The sequence below is a fragment of the Solea solea genome, chromosome 1 (assembly GCF_958295425.1).
Source record: "Solea solea chromosome 1, fSolSol10.1, whole genome shotgun sequence".
Classification (NCBI taxonomy): domain Eukaryota; kingdom Metazoa; phylum Chordata; class Actinopteri; order Pleuronectiformes; family Soleidae; genus Solea; species Solea solea.
The window spans coordinates 11,712,898-11,728,528 of NC_081134.1; the positions used below are offsets into that span (position 1 = coordinate 11,712,898).

Sequence of the window (15,631 nt, forward strand, 5' to 3'; positions counted from 1 at the left end):
ACCCATCTCAGTATGGGGTGAACTAATTGGACCACCTTCTGTCTACTCCTGCTGTCCAACATCATCAAGGTGGCCTTTGTTCCATCGCGCCACATCAGAAGAGGAGCTCTCCCGACACAAGAACAAATGATGTGTTGAAGTGAAGCGAAGACGCCGGCCTGAATACTGAATCTGTAGAACATGTGGAACTACTGAGAGACGCAACACGAGCTCGCGTTGACCGCTTCATGTGCACAAACTCACACACTATTAAACATTTATGAGAAAGCAGGCAAATATCACCATCTGCAACAGCCGACCTTCATTCAGTGTGAACAAGCACTGAAGACATGCTGAGAGGTGGGTGGGAGGATGGGGGGGTGGGGGGCTTAGGGTGCTGAGGAATGACTACATATCTTAACACTGACAACATACTTTTCTCTCACAGTCAACACACATGGCAGCAAAGGAAACCTGAAAACAATATTGTCTGATTAATTTCAAAGCTAAATGTAAGACCCTAATCATTTGATGCATATAAGCATTCAAGATGCTGTTCTCCTTGTACTTTGATTTCCTCCAATAATTCAAAAAGCAAAGGTTCATTGGACCTTCGAAATTGACTTAAATTGGTTATTTGTCTCTATTAGGTCTTTCACACCGGCAGGGCTCCACGCCGGTTCCGGTTCCCAAACCCAAATTGAACCGGCCGGCACTTTCACACCGAAAAAATAACAGGTTCGTAACTGGGAAAGTTGGTTGTCGAGGGAACCAAGAAATACCTGGTTCTTCCCTGCGAACTGTGACATCACCAGTGGCCGTGTCTTACATTTAAAAAAGAAAAAGCCGTGACTGACATTTTACATTTGGGTATCAACGGAGTTTCAAATTAAACTAGAGATCAATACAATAAAAAGTAAGCTTTATGCTGAACTGACGGAGGAGAAGGCCAAGGCTGGGTTCACCCGTCAAATAATTAATAAACTCAAAAAACTCAAGAAAGAAAATAGAGACAGCAAAAAAGAAAAAAGTGGAGCTGGACGTGGGGATACAGGCCCATTGTATGAACCTTTGGACAGCGTGATGGGTCAGAGACCGGCAAACCAGGTGACAGGGGCACTGAACTCAGCCACCACTGCCACTGTCTGTAGCAACAGGACAGAAGCCCGCAGATGCTCCATGCGATCTGCCATTATTTTTGCCGGGCTGGTTCGCCAGAAAGCACCACCAGCTTTCACACGATGTTAGCTGGGACTATTCATTATGAAACTGTAGTGGGACAAATTAGACAATATTGGGCATCTACAGACTGAGACAGAATGAGGCTGCTTACAGAGATCTCATTAAAGACAAAGATTTATAAAGGTTATTCTGCCCTAGACGCAAAAACTGCAATAAACCAATAACAGTCACTTTAATTATAAGAGTATAGGCTGGACACCGTTGACCCTGTTGGCATGGATGCACTGGTGGTAACATTGAGAGGCTCTAATTTATATTTTGTTTATTATACAGTGCTCTTAAATCATAGATGTATATATTTTATAGCGAGACCGATCAAAATCTCCTGCTCTGGCTGAACAATAAAGTTCTATTCTATACTCAAGATTACAGTCAGCGCCGCAGATACTGAGCCAGCGGGACGTTTTCTGAAATGTCTGCTGTGATAATGACATCACTATGAAAACCCTCGAGTGGGAAATTAACACCAGAGAAATGTAAGTTCTGGTAGAAAATGAAAGACATTAAATTTTGAATATTAATCAGGTGGTGAATTTGACCGTTTCTGTCAGGGGGTTGATGTCAAAATCATCATGAAAGCAGAACACATCACTATCATCTCTGATTTTGATATTGTAACTCATTATTATATGGCATGTATCCCATTTATACCCAGTGCGAATGTACTCCATCTCACTCAGGTCTGAGTGGGAGAAAGATTAAAGCGTATATATATATACATATATATATATAAGTGTAGAGGAGTCGTACACAACCAGAACATGAGACTCAACTTCATGAAACTCAAGTGTGCCCTTCGGTAGAACCAGCTAAAACATGTCACTAATGCCCAAGGCAAAAGTGAAAGCCACTGACAAAAGGGCGAATAGCTAGGTTTTCACAGATGGACAGCTAGGTACAAGGGGATTAGACGAAATTCAAACGGTATTACATGCTCACAGCTTTGTACTTCATGGCTATGGAAAGGCTCAATCCGTTTGACGGCCTCTTTGTGTGTCCTGTACAGGTTAGGCCCGTTTGACGCTGCAATATAATATGCCGTGTTAAAATAAGGACAGGTTTTTGTCAACAAAATTGTGACTGGTAAGAGAAACTGTTAACTACATCAAGTACAGTATGGTGCTGGTATTTCTCCTCAGCTCGTCAGCTAGAGTTTCATTTTATTATCTATTTAGCGAATCAGAAGGTTTCAGCAGAGGCCTGCAGAGAAGAGATAAGTGACAATAAAAGATAGATGGTAAGACACCGAAAACATCTCCCTGGGTTTGGACAGTCACAATGATAAACACACTAAGACTTATTAAGCAGAACAACAGCAGTTAATTCAATGCACGTTCACCGAGTTCACAAGAAAAGGCTCTGCTGAACAGCAGAACTTTGTACCAACACCGTCCAAATAACCAGTTGGGTATTAAGTGAATAACTGTGCCGTTCAGGGGACGTTTAACACAATGGCGCTTGGCCCAGCTGTCTTTAAAGCATGCTAATTAGAGAGGGAATCAATTAAGTTGCCGTTGCTGTGGAAACAACGGCCGAGTCGTCGTGTAATTGTTGGTTGGCTGCTGTCCAATGCAATTTGTTGGTTTGTTGTGACAGAGTCAGGAATGCAAAAGTGCCTGAGCTCAAACGTGGTTATTTCAGAGGTACCATGGAGGGAAATAAACTGTGGTTTTCCAACAACACACCAGAAAAGCACATTTCTAATTTGTCCTTGGAGAGCGATAAACCATGCACTAATATGAGAAGTCAGACAACTTTGAATGTATCATATGCTGTGAAGTCTGTCTCTCTACCTTCACTGCAGTCTAATAATAAAAGAAAGTTCTCTATCACTTTCTCAAAGTGGCTCTTCTTTCTACAGGCCTCTGTTCATACACGCTAATGTAAAGCTATTAATTGCATTTGTGTACGTGTGTGAGTGTAGACACATGAAGGAGAGAAAGAAAAAGATAAGAACGTATATTAATACATAATTATGAAAGTAAAACTTTAACCCTGCAGGGACAGACGTCTTTGCATTAGAATGACTCTCTTTCTGATGTGTCAAACAATACCTGATATTATTATCTTGTAGGCATAGAGATTAAACTGCTGTTCTCAACAGCCTGTTGCCTGTGACAGCATGCTCTGAGTACAAAAAAAAACTGAACTTAAAGCCTGTTGAAATGTGGTTAAAAGTGTAACTTTTGAATATATATATATATATATGATTTGTTTTGCCTCCTGACTGACAGAGTCAACACGGAAACACAACAGAAACATAGTGCCGGTAAAGAAAGGTGGCTAGAAAACGTCAAGAAGCACTCAAGTGAATTGTACTTCAAAACAAAACAAACAAAAAAACAAAAACTGGATGTTCAGCAGAAAAATGCATCTAGCAACTGGGGACTGGAGAGGTGAGGGTGGTGTGAAATGACTTCAGTATATAAATATATATATCACGTAAAGGCATCAGCAGGGTTTTGGTAATCCCTCAGAGGGCGACAGAGGTTCTGTACTGGGTTGGCTTTAAAAGTTGCAGGTAAAAAGCAAACAGTAGGTTCCTATTCCTCGAACTAGGTTCAATGGTAAACCTCTGATTGTTTTTTACTTGCATGTCAGATTGTGAAAAGACAGTATAAGTAGATGTAGAGGTGAGGGATACAATAAAAGTCACTAACACTGAGCTATAGCCTGAAGTTGTGCAAGCAAGCTGAGGCAGGAGGGGTTAAAAAAAAAAAAAAAAGAGACGCTAACCTTCAAGGATTAACTTGAATTTACCACGCAAACCGAAATGAAATCATTTATTCCCAAAAGGCTTTAAATAAAATCCCATATCATGGAATATTTTCTACTTCTCCTCTCACCCTGCCAGCTTCCCCCCTACCTACTAAGAGCATCAAGAGCTGAATCCCTGCACGCATTAGACTAAATTCTAGTCACACTAAAGTCTGTACTGCCAAGAGTAACCGATCATCCTCTGAAGAAGTTTTTTGTGGAAACAGGAAACCCAATTTCGAAATGTAAAAATGTGAATTGTGGTCATCTGGGATGGAATATGAATACCACAGCTGTCGCAGTATTTGTGCAAGTGTGTGGCCGCGCATGTGAAACGTGCAGAGGCCTGTTGTCCAATGAATGCACTACAATCATAAGTCACATTCTTTGCGGGCCCAAATTGAGACATGTGCTCTTTTTCTTCCCTGACGTTTTGAAACAGTATCACCTCGTTGAAGCCAGTGTTGGTGAAACTGCTATGTGGACAGTGAAAAAGGAGAAGGAGGAGAGACTTAAAAAGCGACCGTAAAAGTCTGCACAAGTCCTCCCGTCTTTTAAATTAAAAAGATCCACATTCTCTCACAAGCTCATAATGCTCTAACATCAGCTGGAAGACAGAATAAAGGCATGTGTGTGAGTGTGTCTGAGCCAAGGAAATGGCTGCAAAAGAAAGGAGAATAATAATAATAATAATAATAATACAACCATCATTGTAGATAACTGCACTGATTAGCAAATCTATAGCTACTGATTCTGGAAGAGATGAATTGTGCCTCTTATGGCCAAGTAGTTCAGGGACAGTTCTTAATAAATACAAAACATCTTATTGGCACATTAAGCAACTCCTGGACTTAAGTACAAGTCTGTATTGCCATTCACAACATGGAAAATGAAACATCCAACATCCAGTCCAACACAATTTTAGAGTTAAAGGAATGACAATGTGAGACACATACTTTTTTGATGTTGTTCTTTTTTGTGGTTTACGACAGGGCCAATAAAATCCACCACTAAAACCTTACCCAGAGCTGACAGCCAGATATTTTTGTCTTGTTGAACTTTTTTTTTTTTTATGTAAACCAACTCGCATTGTAGGAAACTGGAGAACGACTGATGCCATGCAGTTGTTTTTTTAGACAAAATATTAGCTCAAGGAAAAGAAAATCTGTTAACATATTCGTGGACACACTGGCTCACGCATAAATATGCCAAGGTATGTTATTACAATGATAAAAATGTAAATTATGGAGGAGCATCAGCGCTGATGGCGGGCACATTTGAAGTAAAATTACATTTAAGTTGCTTTGCAATTTTTATAATAAAGAAAAAAACATTCTGCACAAATATTGAAATAAAGCAATACAAAAAAAGTGTCTAAAAGGTCCACATGGTGGCATCTCCTGCAACAACAACTCACTAGTGTTCTCACAAAGTCAGGCACATGTTCACTTCCCAAAACTGCTGTGTTATTTTAACAACTTTTTTTTTTCCTGAAACAACAACGAACAACCCTGCGCTGCAAGTTAGCGCACGTCAATTCTGCTGCTTACTCCTAAGTGACATATGGCCATGTCCATGACCTCATGTAACCCTCATATGAGTCAATCAGAGGAAAACACCGTGGCGTTGGGCTGTCACACCCTCCTGTCACGCTCCTGCATATGTGTGTGTGTGTGTATGAACTTTGGTTTCTGTCAGCCAGATGATGGAGATGTTGTTCAAAAAGGTTTGACAATTTGAGTGACATCAGCAGTTTGCAGAGAGCATGTTCCAACAAGGGACCTTGTTGATCTGGTAGAGTCAACGCACACTGGTGGTTTCTGGGAAACAGGAGCCTGTCAGAGAAACGGGGTTTCAGAGGAGCAGCATCTTAAAAGGTCCAGTGTGCATAAGAATTGGTGACATCTCATGGTGAGACTGCAGATTGTCACCAAACGGAGGACTTTGCTCTCACTACTCTCATGCCTAAGCACATCAGGGAACTACAGTAGCCTTCGCAGTTTAGAGAGTTTGCACATAAGCTTCCACTTCAAATCGTGGCAGCGACCTATGTAAACCAAGGCCCTTGCCTACAGTAAATGGCTTCATCTACAGCTATAGGAAAACCATACCATTCATTAAAAAGTGATTATACATTCATCTTGAATTTCTTCAGAGCTTTTAATTAGTCTCGTTCAATTCCTGTACTTAACACTTTAGTAATCATGGAGCTCCACAACTGTCTCTTGATAATGTAAATTAATTTCATGGAAATATGGTTATGCATGGACAAAAATGAATTCAATTTCTGCCTCCTAAATGTTACACGCTGGACGTTTAACGGTGTTTAGCACATCAGCTGTTATAATGGTCATCATTATGGCCATCGTGAGACCACAGACGGCATCAATCAGTGTTGGTTAGAACTTTAGGAGTCACGCCAACTAGAACAAAAATGTGTTCACAACCTATCTTGGCCGACACATGTCGTCATGGTTTACATTACAGGATCTCCACCCAACATGCACGTCAACACAGCACAGCTACAGTACATACATTTTCTGTATGAACGATGACGCTTGTTATATTCACATGACGAACATGCCTGTTGCCATGGCCGGCTTTGTTTTGTCACCACTGCCAGTAATGATCCGTCTCTGTTACTATTCTGAGTCAGAGAAATGTTACCATTTAGCAAACAACTGCTGTGGTTTCAGATGTTTTTTTTCCAAGACAAGGGTGGTCAGCGCAATTTCTTGCTCACACTGAGATGACAATTTATTTTGTGTTTGTTGCGTGAGTGATTGATCGTTTCCTCTTAATAAGCTGTTTGTTGTACTCGGTTTCCATTAGCAGTATAACAGCTAGTAATCCCTGTGAGTGTTAAGGTTTCACGACTACACTCCTAAAGGGAGATTTTTGTTACCGTGTTCCAGAAATATAGGTCACTTTCTTAACAAGAATCGATGTCTTTGAAAAGCTGATACCTCTGAGGAAAGCATATGCAGTATGATCCAATGTGGAAAAATAGTCTCACAATTTTATGCGCTTTTCATCTAATTGTGATGGTAAAAAATGTTATGCTGAGACTAGAGTCTGGGTTCACAAAGTTTAATTGCCAAACTAACAGAGAGCCCTGTGCAATGAGACTTGTTGCTGTATCGTTGCCACAGCAGCAGCGGCAAAGAGCAGCAGAGCTCCTGTGAAGGCCAGCTCCATCATCATCTTCAAGTGGAAAGAATCTGTCCCCTCCCTGTGACGGGCTTCCAACTCAGCCCAAGCTCTTTCTTCATCCCTGGATTCCAACACTTTAGTGCTTAAATCTTTTCTCGCTGATTTGCTAAAACATGAAAGAAATATACTGTGTACTGTGAGGGGAAATTGAAGTCAACTGTGTGTATGTTTTTCAGAATTTATCTTCACAAATATGAATTTGTGTTTATTTCCACAGTCACTCTAAATACAACATATAAACTGTCCTTGACAAACAAGCGCAAACTGTAACTCCGAGTCCCTACAGTGGCTAATAAATTCAAAGATCCACAGGATCCACAGTGGGGATGTGCTGAGTGTGTGTAAACATGAGAAAGATTTCTCAGATGTGGAACCTTGCTGGGCCACGGGCCAAACCAGACAGCGGCACAGTGGTAAAACTCATCAATCACACATACAACTGGCCTCTATGTAATGGATTATTTTTATTTTTTTTTTTTTTAAATGGTGGACTCTTTTTTATGCTGGACTGTTCAGATCTCGCCATCCAATGCAGCTTTCACCATTTGTAATAATGCTGTCAAAGTTTGTTTGTGGGGTGGAAAAAAGCTTTAAATAAAACAGGAGTTTGACCATCTATACATGCTGCCACTGACTTTACTTACTTAAGTGGAAAGTGACAAACTGACAAATTATCCAAGTCTCACATATGAAATATGTTAGACTGCCTGTTATGAAAACAGGCAGTCTAATGTGACAGGTTCCCCACCCAAAAACAGCTGGACCCATGGCTGGAAATCAAAAATCCACTTTGAAACATTTATTGTCCACATCCGCAATATTAACAGGCAGATAGTCAGAGGACATACACAGGCCTGTTCATTTAATGGACCATTTTATTGGAGGTCAAGCGATTAGGTTTGTCCTGTGTATTATTTCCAGCTTTTACAAACGTGACGTAACTGTATATTTTTGTAGATGTGGGTTTGTGTATTCTTCTTGCACCTTACAAACCTGCCTGTCCCTGTGTGTGCGTGTGTGTCTCTGAGTGCTCTTTTTGTTACCACTTTAGGGCCCTTTCTGGTATGAACACTCGGTTATGTTTACATGCATGTTAAAAGTCAGACTTTACTTGGACTAAGACAATCATTTTTTTTTAATGTCACGTATGCTGTTCATTACTGGCGTATGTCTCTGACTTAGGTCGCAGCTGTTGTGGCACTAACAACTCACCAGTAGGTAAAAAATATACACTTCTCCAACACACTATTCAAAAAAACTTTAAGAATGTATTTATTTCAATGCCCGCGTTATATGTACTTTTTTTAGAAAGAAAGAAACCCATCTAAAACCACCCCCAACTGTGTGTTTTGTTTTCAGACAAATTTTTATTTTTGTGAAAATAATAAGCCTCAACACTGATGATGAAAGAAAACAATTTGTTTTTCAAACTTTGATTTCTTTTCTTCTTCTTTTTTTTTCTTAATCTAACAGAAAAAGAAATATTTGCTCCCACTTTGAAAGTTGTTTACACATAGATGAAAGGAAAGGAACACACAGACACAGAGAACCAAAAGAAGTTGACCAGTAACTTGACCAGTAGTCAAAAATGAACAAAGTTGCGTCCTGTTTTTGTCTCTGAAAAGAGCTCTGAGGTTTGTCCTTGTCCATGTAGTCTGGTCAAACAGATCAAAAATTAATTGACGATGATTCATATCCGTAAACCAATCCAATGATTGGATTGAAATTAATTTAACAGCCTAAAGGGCAGCAGGGGTGTCTAATAAAGGTTGTTATTTAAATGGAAATTATAGTTTGTCTTTCTCTTCATTTCCCATTTAGAAAAGTCCTTGTCTCCAAAAACTATATAAAAAAACTACATGAGATTTTATTTAGTCATGTTTAAAGAACAACCATATATCTAACAACAATAAAACTATTCATTAATAACAACAAAGGAGACAGCAAGTGATGGTTTTAAGCATATGTCTTTTAAGTTCAAACTAAGCACTAAATAGGGTAGCTCAAGGTACATTTTATAAGACACCTACTGTAATGGACAAGGGATATGTTCCGTAAATTTGTTGAAGTGTAAATTATATCACTTCCAAATTTCCTCTAATAATTCTTGCACAGCTGAAGTGTCAGGCTCTCGGGAGTGAGGTGGAAAGACTTTTGGGTGTGTCAATAGAAAATGAAGGAATATGCCTTTGAGGCTGTCCAAGGCCTTGTGAGCATGAAATATTAGTCTATTGTGATTGTTGGCAGAAGATCTATTTCTTAACAAAACCACAGGGATCTATATGAATAGGTTTGGCCTATGCTCAGGGTTGGGAGCTGTCACAGGTGTTTGTCAAAAGTTTGAAACTATACGCAAACCTTTAACGCTGTCTGATGGATAATACGGCATCTATTCAAAGCTGTGTTTATCCAGGTGTGGACAAGCGTGATAAAATGTGTTTTCTACACTCGCTGATGTTTAACTATTCTAGCTATACCTCAAACAGCCAGCCACATGAGGCTCTTTAACACTATAATGCTTTGCTGTTATCTGGCAAAGCCACAAGGCTCAGCCACCATCTGCCACCTGGTCTACATTGAAGGTAGGCTTTTCAACCCAGTAAATGTCAACAGGCCCAGTCCAACTCTGCATATTGTTACTATGGCAACAAGGTATTTGACAGCCACCATGCACAACTGGATATCGTGGGCTGACAGATGTGATCTTGAGCTGGTAGCAACAGAAAGGTGGACAAGAGATATGCAAGGTTAATGTGAGATAAAAAAAAAAAAATGTATGGAGAGAGAGCGATGAAGGTATGATTAAGTTTGTGGGATAATTTGTCATGATATAGATTAGATTAGGGTGGAATAAAGAAAGACAAAGGCAAACAAGGGCTGAAGAGACAGAAATCAAACAGTTACCAAAAGGACAAGAACTGAGGAAAGAAAGAGAAATTCAGAGGCAGAAAGTGAGAAATGCCTGGTGGACTATCTGTGGGCATAATGTTCGAGGCAACAAAAGGGTAGGCAGGCAGAGAGGAGCAAATCCTGCTCCGTTTGTCTCATTAAATGGCCTGTAGGGACTGTGTGAAATGGCCCTTTTATTCCGGGTCCTTTTCAGCCCTAAACCCCATCTACATGACAAACAGCTTCACTTTGAAGCTGCTTGTGTCATCTCAGCCTATCTGTCACTCATTCCTGACCTTTTGCACCCAACTCTCATCCCTCTTTTTTTTTTCTTTTCAAAGTAATTCACTTTTTTTTGTCACCATCGTCCTTTCACCTTCTGTACTTTAAATGTATCTGCCTCTACATTCAAAACAAGTCTTTGGAGCTGGAGAGCACTGCAAGGACTTTTCAGCAGTTCCTCTAACTAACAGGGACATTTGTTGAGATTATTGGACAAAAGCTCCAGACTTTGAGTTTGACCTGTTTCAGCAGGAATCATATGGTCTTTTGAATCTAGACACATCTGAGGGCCGGGTCATACTTTCCACCTCCACGAGTCTGCAGAGGTCCACTAGGGTGTGATGCATTTTTTCATCCGCCCATTTCCGTTGTGGTCCCCGTACATGACCACAAGCTTACCTCCTGTGCACTCTTCTTATGGTCAAAAGAGAAAATAAAGAAGACAGTGCCCGTGGAAACTTGCTTGAGGTTATATGAGAAGGCCACTGGTACCGACAAATGTACATGTATGTGCAGAGCGGCTTTCCACGGACACAAAACATGGTCAAATGTGACCTGGCTCTAACACAGTGTGCCTGAGGGGCAGGCCGCTCTCAGCAGACAGGCATCTTAACACACTCACTTGAGCACAGTTGCACATGAGAGGAAATACAAATTCAAAAACACAGCTGCTATTGTGTTGACCAAGACAATAAAGAGAGCACACATTCCATTTAAAGTTTCGGCACTGGCTATTTGTGTCCTTCAGATCTTTTATTTGTTAATGAAGCTTTAATCCTTTAAAGGGCTCAGCCTTTTTCCACAGACTTGCTGTTCTCTGGTTCTCTGAATATTTATCTTTTTGATCATCTTACCTGATTGAAGCGATCCAACCCCTCCTTAACTTCAGCCATTGTAGGGTCCGCACCTCGAACTTTGACCTCTGGGTTTTGCCTCTGGGCATGCAGACCGTTTCCGACAACTCGGCTGGTATAACTGTGAAAAAAATAAAAGGGAAATCAGACACACACGCTGGATCCTTTAATCTCTGGCATGCTCTTTGGACCTGGCAGAGATTAGAACTGTTGATTTTGTCAGTGCTGTTTTTGTGCTGATGGCAGGGAGTTTAACAATTCTAGCAAACGGGCTTTATTTATAAAGCTCATTTCTAGTCTTGATGACCATTCAAACCCATCCATCCATTCACAACATCATCCAATGTATACAACACATCTGGGAGCAGCACTTTGGGGTTAAGTGTCTTACACAGGGACACATTGATATGTAGCCTAGCAGAGCTGGGGGATCTATCCCTGTCCTTCCAGTAGGAACACAACCTGCTCTACCACTGATCCACCTCACTACAGTCGGTGACTGTAGAATTTACAGAGAGTGTTCAGCAACAAATGATGGAATTTAGCGTAGAATGTGCACAGAGGTGCAACAATGCTCCACTTTTGAATGTAAACAGTGTCCGCCATCTTTGCTAACAGTTACGCTAACAGGACCAAGTGTATACTAAGCCTATTCTAGTAATACAAAGCTAAATGCAAATCGGTGAAGTACTCCTTTGGAAATTATAATCAGTGACGATATTAGTGGCTTATATTTGAGCAGAAGTTGTAAGTGAGTTTGATTACAAACAACACAGAGGCACAGAAATGTAATCAATAGCCTAAATTATGTGGTCACGTAACACCTGGTTCAATCAAAAGCTTAGACTAGACTATGTTTATGGATTTCAGCTCTGCCACACATACTATCCAACACATTCAATCGGTGTGAGGGACACTTGACCTCATGGAGATCATTTACCAGGTGGGCTACTACAGGTATCAGGCCCAATGTGGAAATCCTCTGTGCCAAGAAAAAGCTAATAACCTTTAGTGTTGGCTGGGAAGTGCAGCTCCTTCTCTATTGTGCTGTAGGGGGGAAGCATCCAGAGCTACATGGTCTTTGCATAGTTTGGAAACTTGACAGTTCAGTCAAGGGCCCCAATTATCAGACTCATCCAGACAGCCGTGAAAGATAATGGGTGTCCATCAGCACCCCAGCCTTTTTCAACAAACCATAACCAGACAGGCGCAGAAGATCAGTTCAAACCCAACCCACGTCCTTCATCCCACGTTTCCACATACACAGGCACAAGAGTTTCAAAAACTACATGACAAAAAATGACTAGTTTGCCTATTCAAAATATATACTGGTTGTTACAGAAATGGCAATACGAATAGAAATGCACAAAATTACATTTGTCTCAATTTAAAATGGAAATTGGGTTGCGATAGTTTGTTATCTTTAAAGAGTGGGTCCACATTCAAAACATTTGGGCAACGATTTAAGAGGTTAAATTAATCATCCACCTCCTAATTTAGTCTCTTCCCAGGCTCCTCATGCTGTTCCTGAGATTAAACAACAACCTACAAACACGACTTACGTCTGCCTCTTGTGTCCGCGATCTTAATCTCAAGGTCAGATACTGGGCAATTAACAGCATCACCAAGGAGAGACATCTTTAAGCATTAAATCAATTGACGCTTCTACAGGCAGTGCAAGGCTAATGAAGTGATTATGAATGTGAGTAGGTTTGGGTGTAAGTAAGTGTGTTTATAGATGTGTTGAACTGATATTTGCACAAATGTGTGAGAGGTTGTTCATACAAACAGCAATGCACATGTGTTCCAAAGGGATGCGAGAAGAGGAAACCATAAGTGCTGAACTTGGGGATATCTGACACAAGCTATGTTCTGATAAGCTCTGAGGTCCTTCAGCTTCCTGCAACAGAGCTTTACAGATTAGGGATGGCACAATATCACGGCTTTGTGTCCGATACTGATATCGCAACCTTGAATCCCTTGGTTTTTTGTTTTTTTTTAAACATTTACCACCATGTTCTAACCAACCATTTACATTCTCCATTCATGCCCCGGTCACATGATAATAGTGATGTTGCTTGTGCTTAGTGAAGTGTTTATGTTGTATTTATGGTTTATAGATTGTATCAGATTTTCCTTTTCTCTTTTGCTGATATCCAGTCCAATGATTGTGGCCAGTATCAGACCAATATTGATACTATGTGCCATATCGGCTTATCCAAATAACAGATTGGGCCAATTGAAATAAAGTACAAGTTTCTAATGTAACCAATTGCTCCACATTACTCATTTATTCTATTACACCGATCCTTTCTGGTATTCCTTTGCTGTATTTGCAATGTGGCTCTCATCCCCCTTCTGGCCCCAAGACACACACACAAACCACTGTCTGCTTTGACAGCGATTGAACTCTTAATTGCCAGCAGCTCTGAATCTTCTTTTGTCAGGATGGAAACAATCGATAGCTTTTGGATTATAAACCTCCCCCCTGACATAAAAGATTAATTGAAGCATCAAACAGCTCTCCAAGCAGTGGTTGAAAGTGGGAGCCTGTGTTTTAGGAAGAGTATGCATGTCTGTCTCCAGGCTTGGCTCCGGATGACAGTGTTGGCGTGGAAATGAGCTCATCAGATGGGATGTTAATGAAAGGGACGTGTCAGGGTGCGTCTGGCAGCTTGATAGGCCTGGAAGGTTTCATTGCGGGGGGAATGTTTGATATTGCGTTGGGGGGGGGGGGGGGGGCGCGTGACAACTGACACCGTAGGACGTCCCAGAGATGATTCTGTGATAGATATACAATTGCAGCTGCAAATTTCTCAAAAGGAGCAGACCTCGGACACTATGATAAGTCTGTAAATGGCAATAGACGGGTCCTGAATAGTTCATACTAATAGCCCAGCATCCCTGTGACTTTAAGTACAACAGTGACTTGACTGTGGAAAAGAGTGCGTGCCTAATAAATGACTAACTGTTTTCGTCAAAAAAACATGCATGTGATGATGTCAAACATTCAACTTTAGCAAACATTTGAAACGGCCATAACCTACACACATACGGCTTCTGAGTCATAGCTCTCTGACTGTTTTCTACTCAACTGACACATTCCCCTGTGAATGCCCAATTGTTGCACTCTTGTAAAAGCAGCTTTGTCCGGTCTGTCTTATGCTCAGCCTGGAGCACAAAATACCAGTGACCTTCATTCCCTGACCCCAGACCAAACTGCTGTGATCTTTTGAAGTGCTGCGGGGAAGCTCATGGACTGTAAGGGAGAAATGAAATATGCGTCTTTCAAGGTGAACATGTACAAAACAGAAATAATGTGTATTTTGAATGGAGTCTTAACCATTTTTATAATCCACCAGTGTTTTGTGTGTCCTTCCTTATCTACGGGTAAAAGTCACCATATTTTAGTGGTCTCGTATGGGTGGTCACATTTCCCGGACAAAAAAAAAACTAAGATTCTTTTCCATCCTCCTACACCTTCTCCGCACAGCTTATTCTAAACAGAAACAAGCAGTATAATCAGAGTCTTACAAGACAGAAACTATAAAATAAACACATCCCAGATCCCAGTGGTTAAGAAGATTATCAGATGGTTGTGAATCATCTCTGAGATAACTGAAGGCAGTGTTGTTGGTATCGTTGATGTTGCTGTTTCAGGAGTGTGGGCCGGCACGCCAAGACTGCGTGCACTTTGAAGTTGACATTTTGTGTCTGAAAAGCTTGTTTCACTAATTGGAATCAATAAATCATCTTGTAGTAGCTCAAAGGCGGGGCATTTTGTGGAATTCTCACGTTTATCGGATCAATGGTGTGTGTACCAACAGGATTATATCATTAAATAATATAGAAACATACTACAAGGCTGAGTATCACCACTAAAACTATTAAAATCAACCCTGTGTACACACCTTTACAGGTACAAATCCTCAAATGATCCTCTTACATGACACAAGGAACCTGCCTGGCAAGTTAATTATAATCTCTTGTAAAGAGGCAATGGAGTTGAGGAGACACTCAAAATGAAAACTGTCTTCCACCAAAGGTCAAGAGCAACTCCAGACAAAGTCTAACACAACACAGGGATTCAAACAACAACAACAACAAAAGTGCTTGGATTGTGACCAACTACAACTGAATTATAAGCCATGATGAATTTTCTGGTCATCTCTGAAACAAATGTTAGGTGGCACGAGCACAAGTGTCAGTGACTGAGAAGAACTGAACGGTTTATGTCACGTCAGAGTGTGTCAGGTGATACAGCTGTCAGCAAACAGCAAACAGCAAATTGTTGGTTCATCGTGATAAATAAAGCTTTCCCCACCTTCCATCCGTCATGGGTTTACAAGTCTGAGCATGTGCAGGTTTACAGTGAAGGCTTAATCAAGCATCGGGCCAGCTGTAGTTTCTGTTTC

The 15,631-nt window shown here is 40.8% G+C and overlaps 1 protein-coding gene across 3 annotated transcripts in view; it reads right to left on the minus strand.

Annotated features, from left to right (window-relative positions):
- Positions 1-15,631, minus strand: part of LOC131470215 (glypican-5-like) — an 89,563-nt gene that overhangs the window by 18,002 nt on the left and 55,930 nt on the right. For all 3 annotated transcript variants that reach the window (XM_058645908.1, XM_058645899.1, XM_058645889.1), the window contains one exon: positions 11,217-11,337. In XM_058645908.1, coding sequence (XP_058501891.1) covers positions 11,217-11,337 — 121 coding nt within the window. The remainder of the gene's footprint in view (positions 1-11,216; positions 11,338-15,631) is intronic.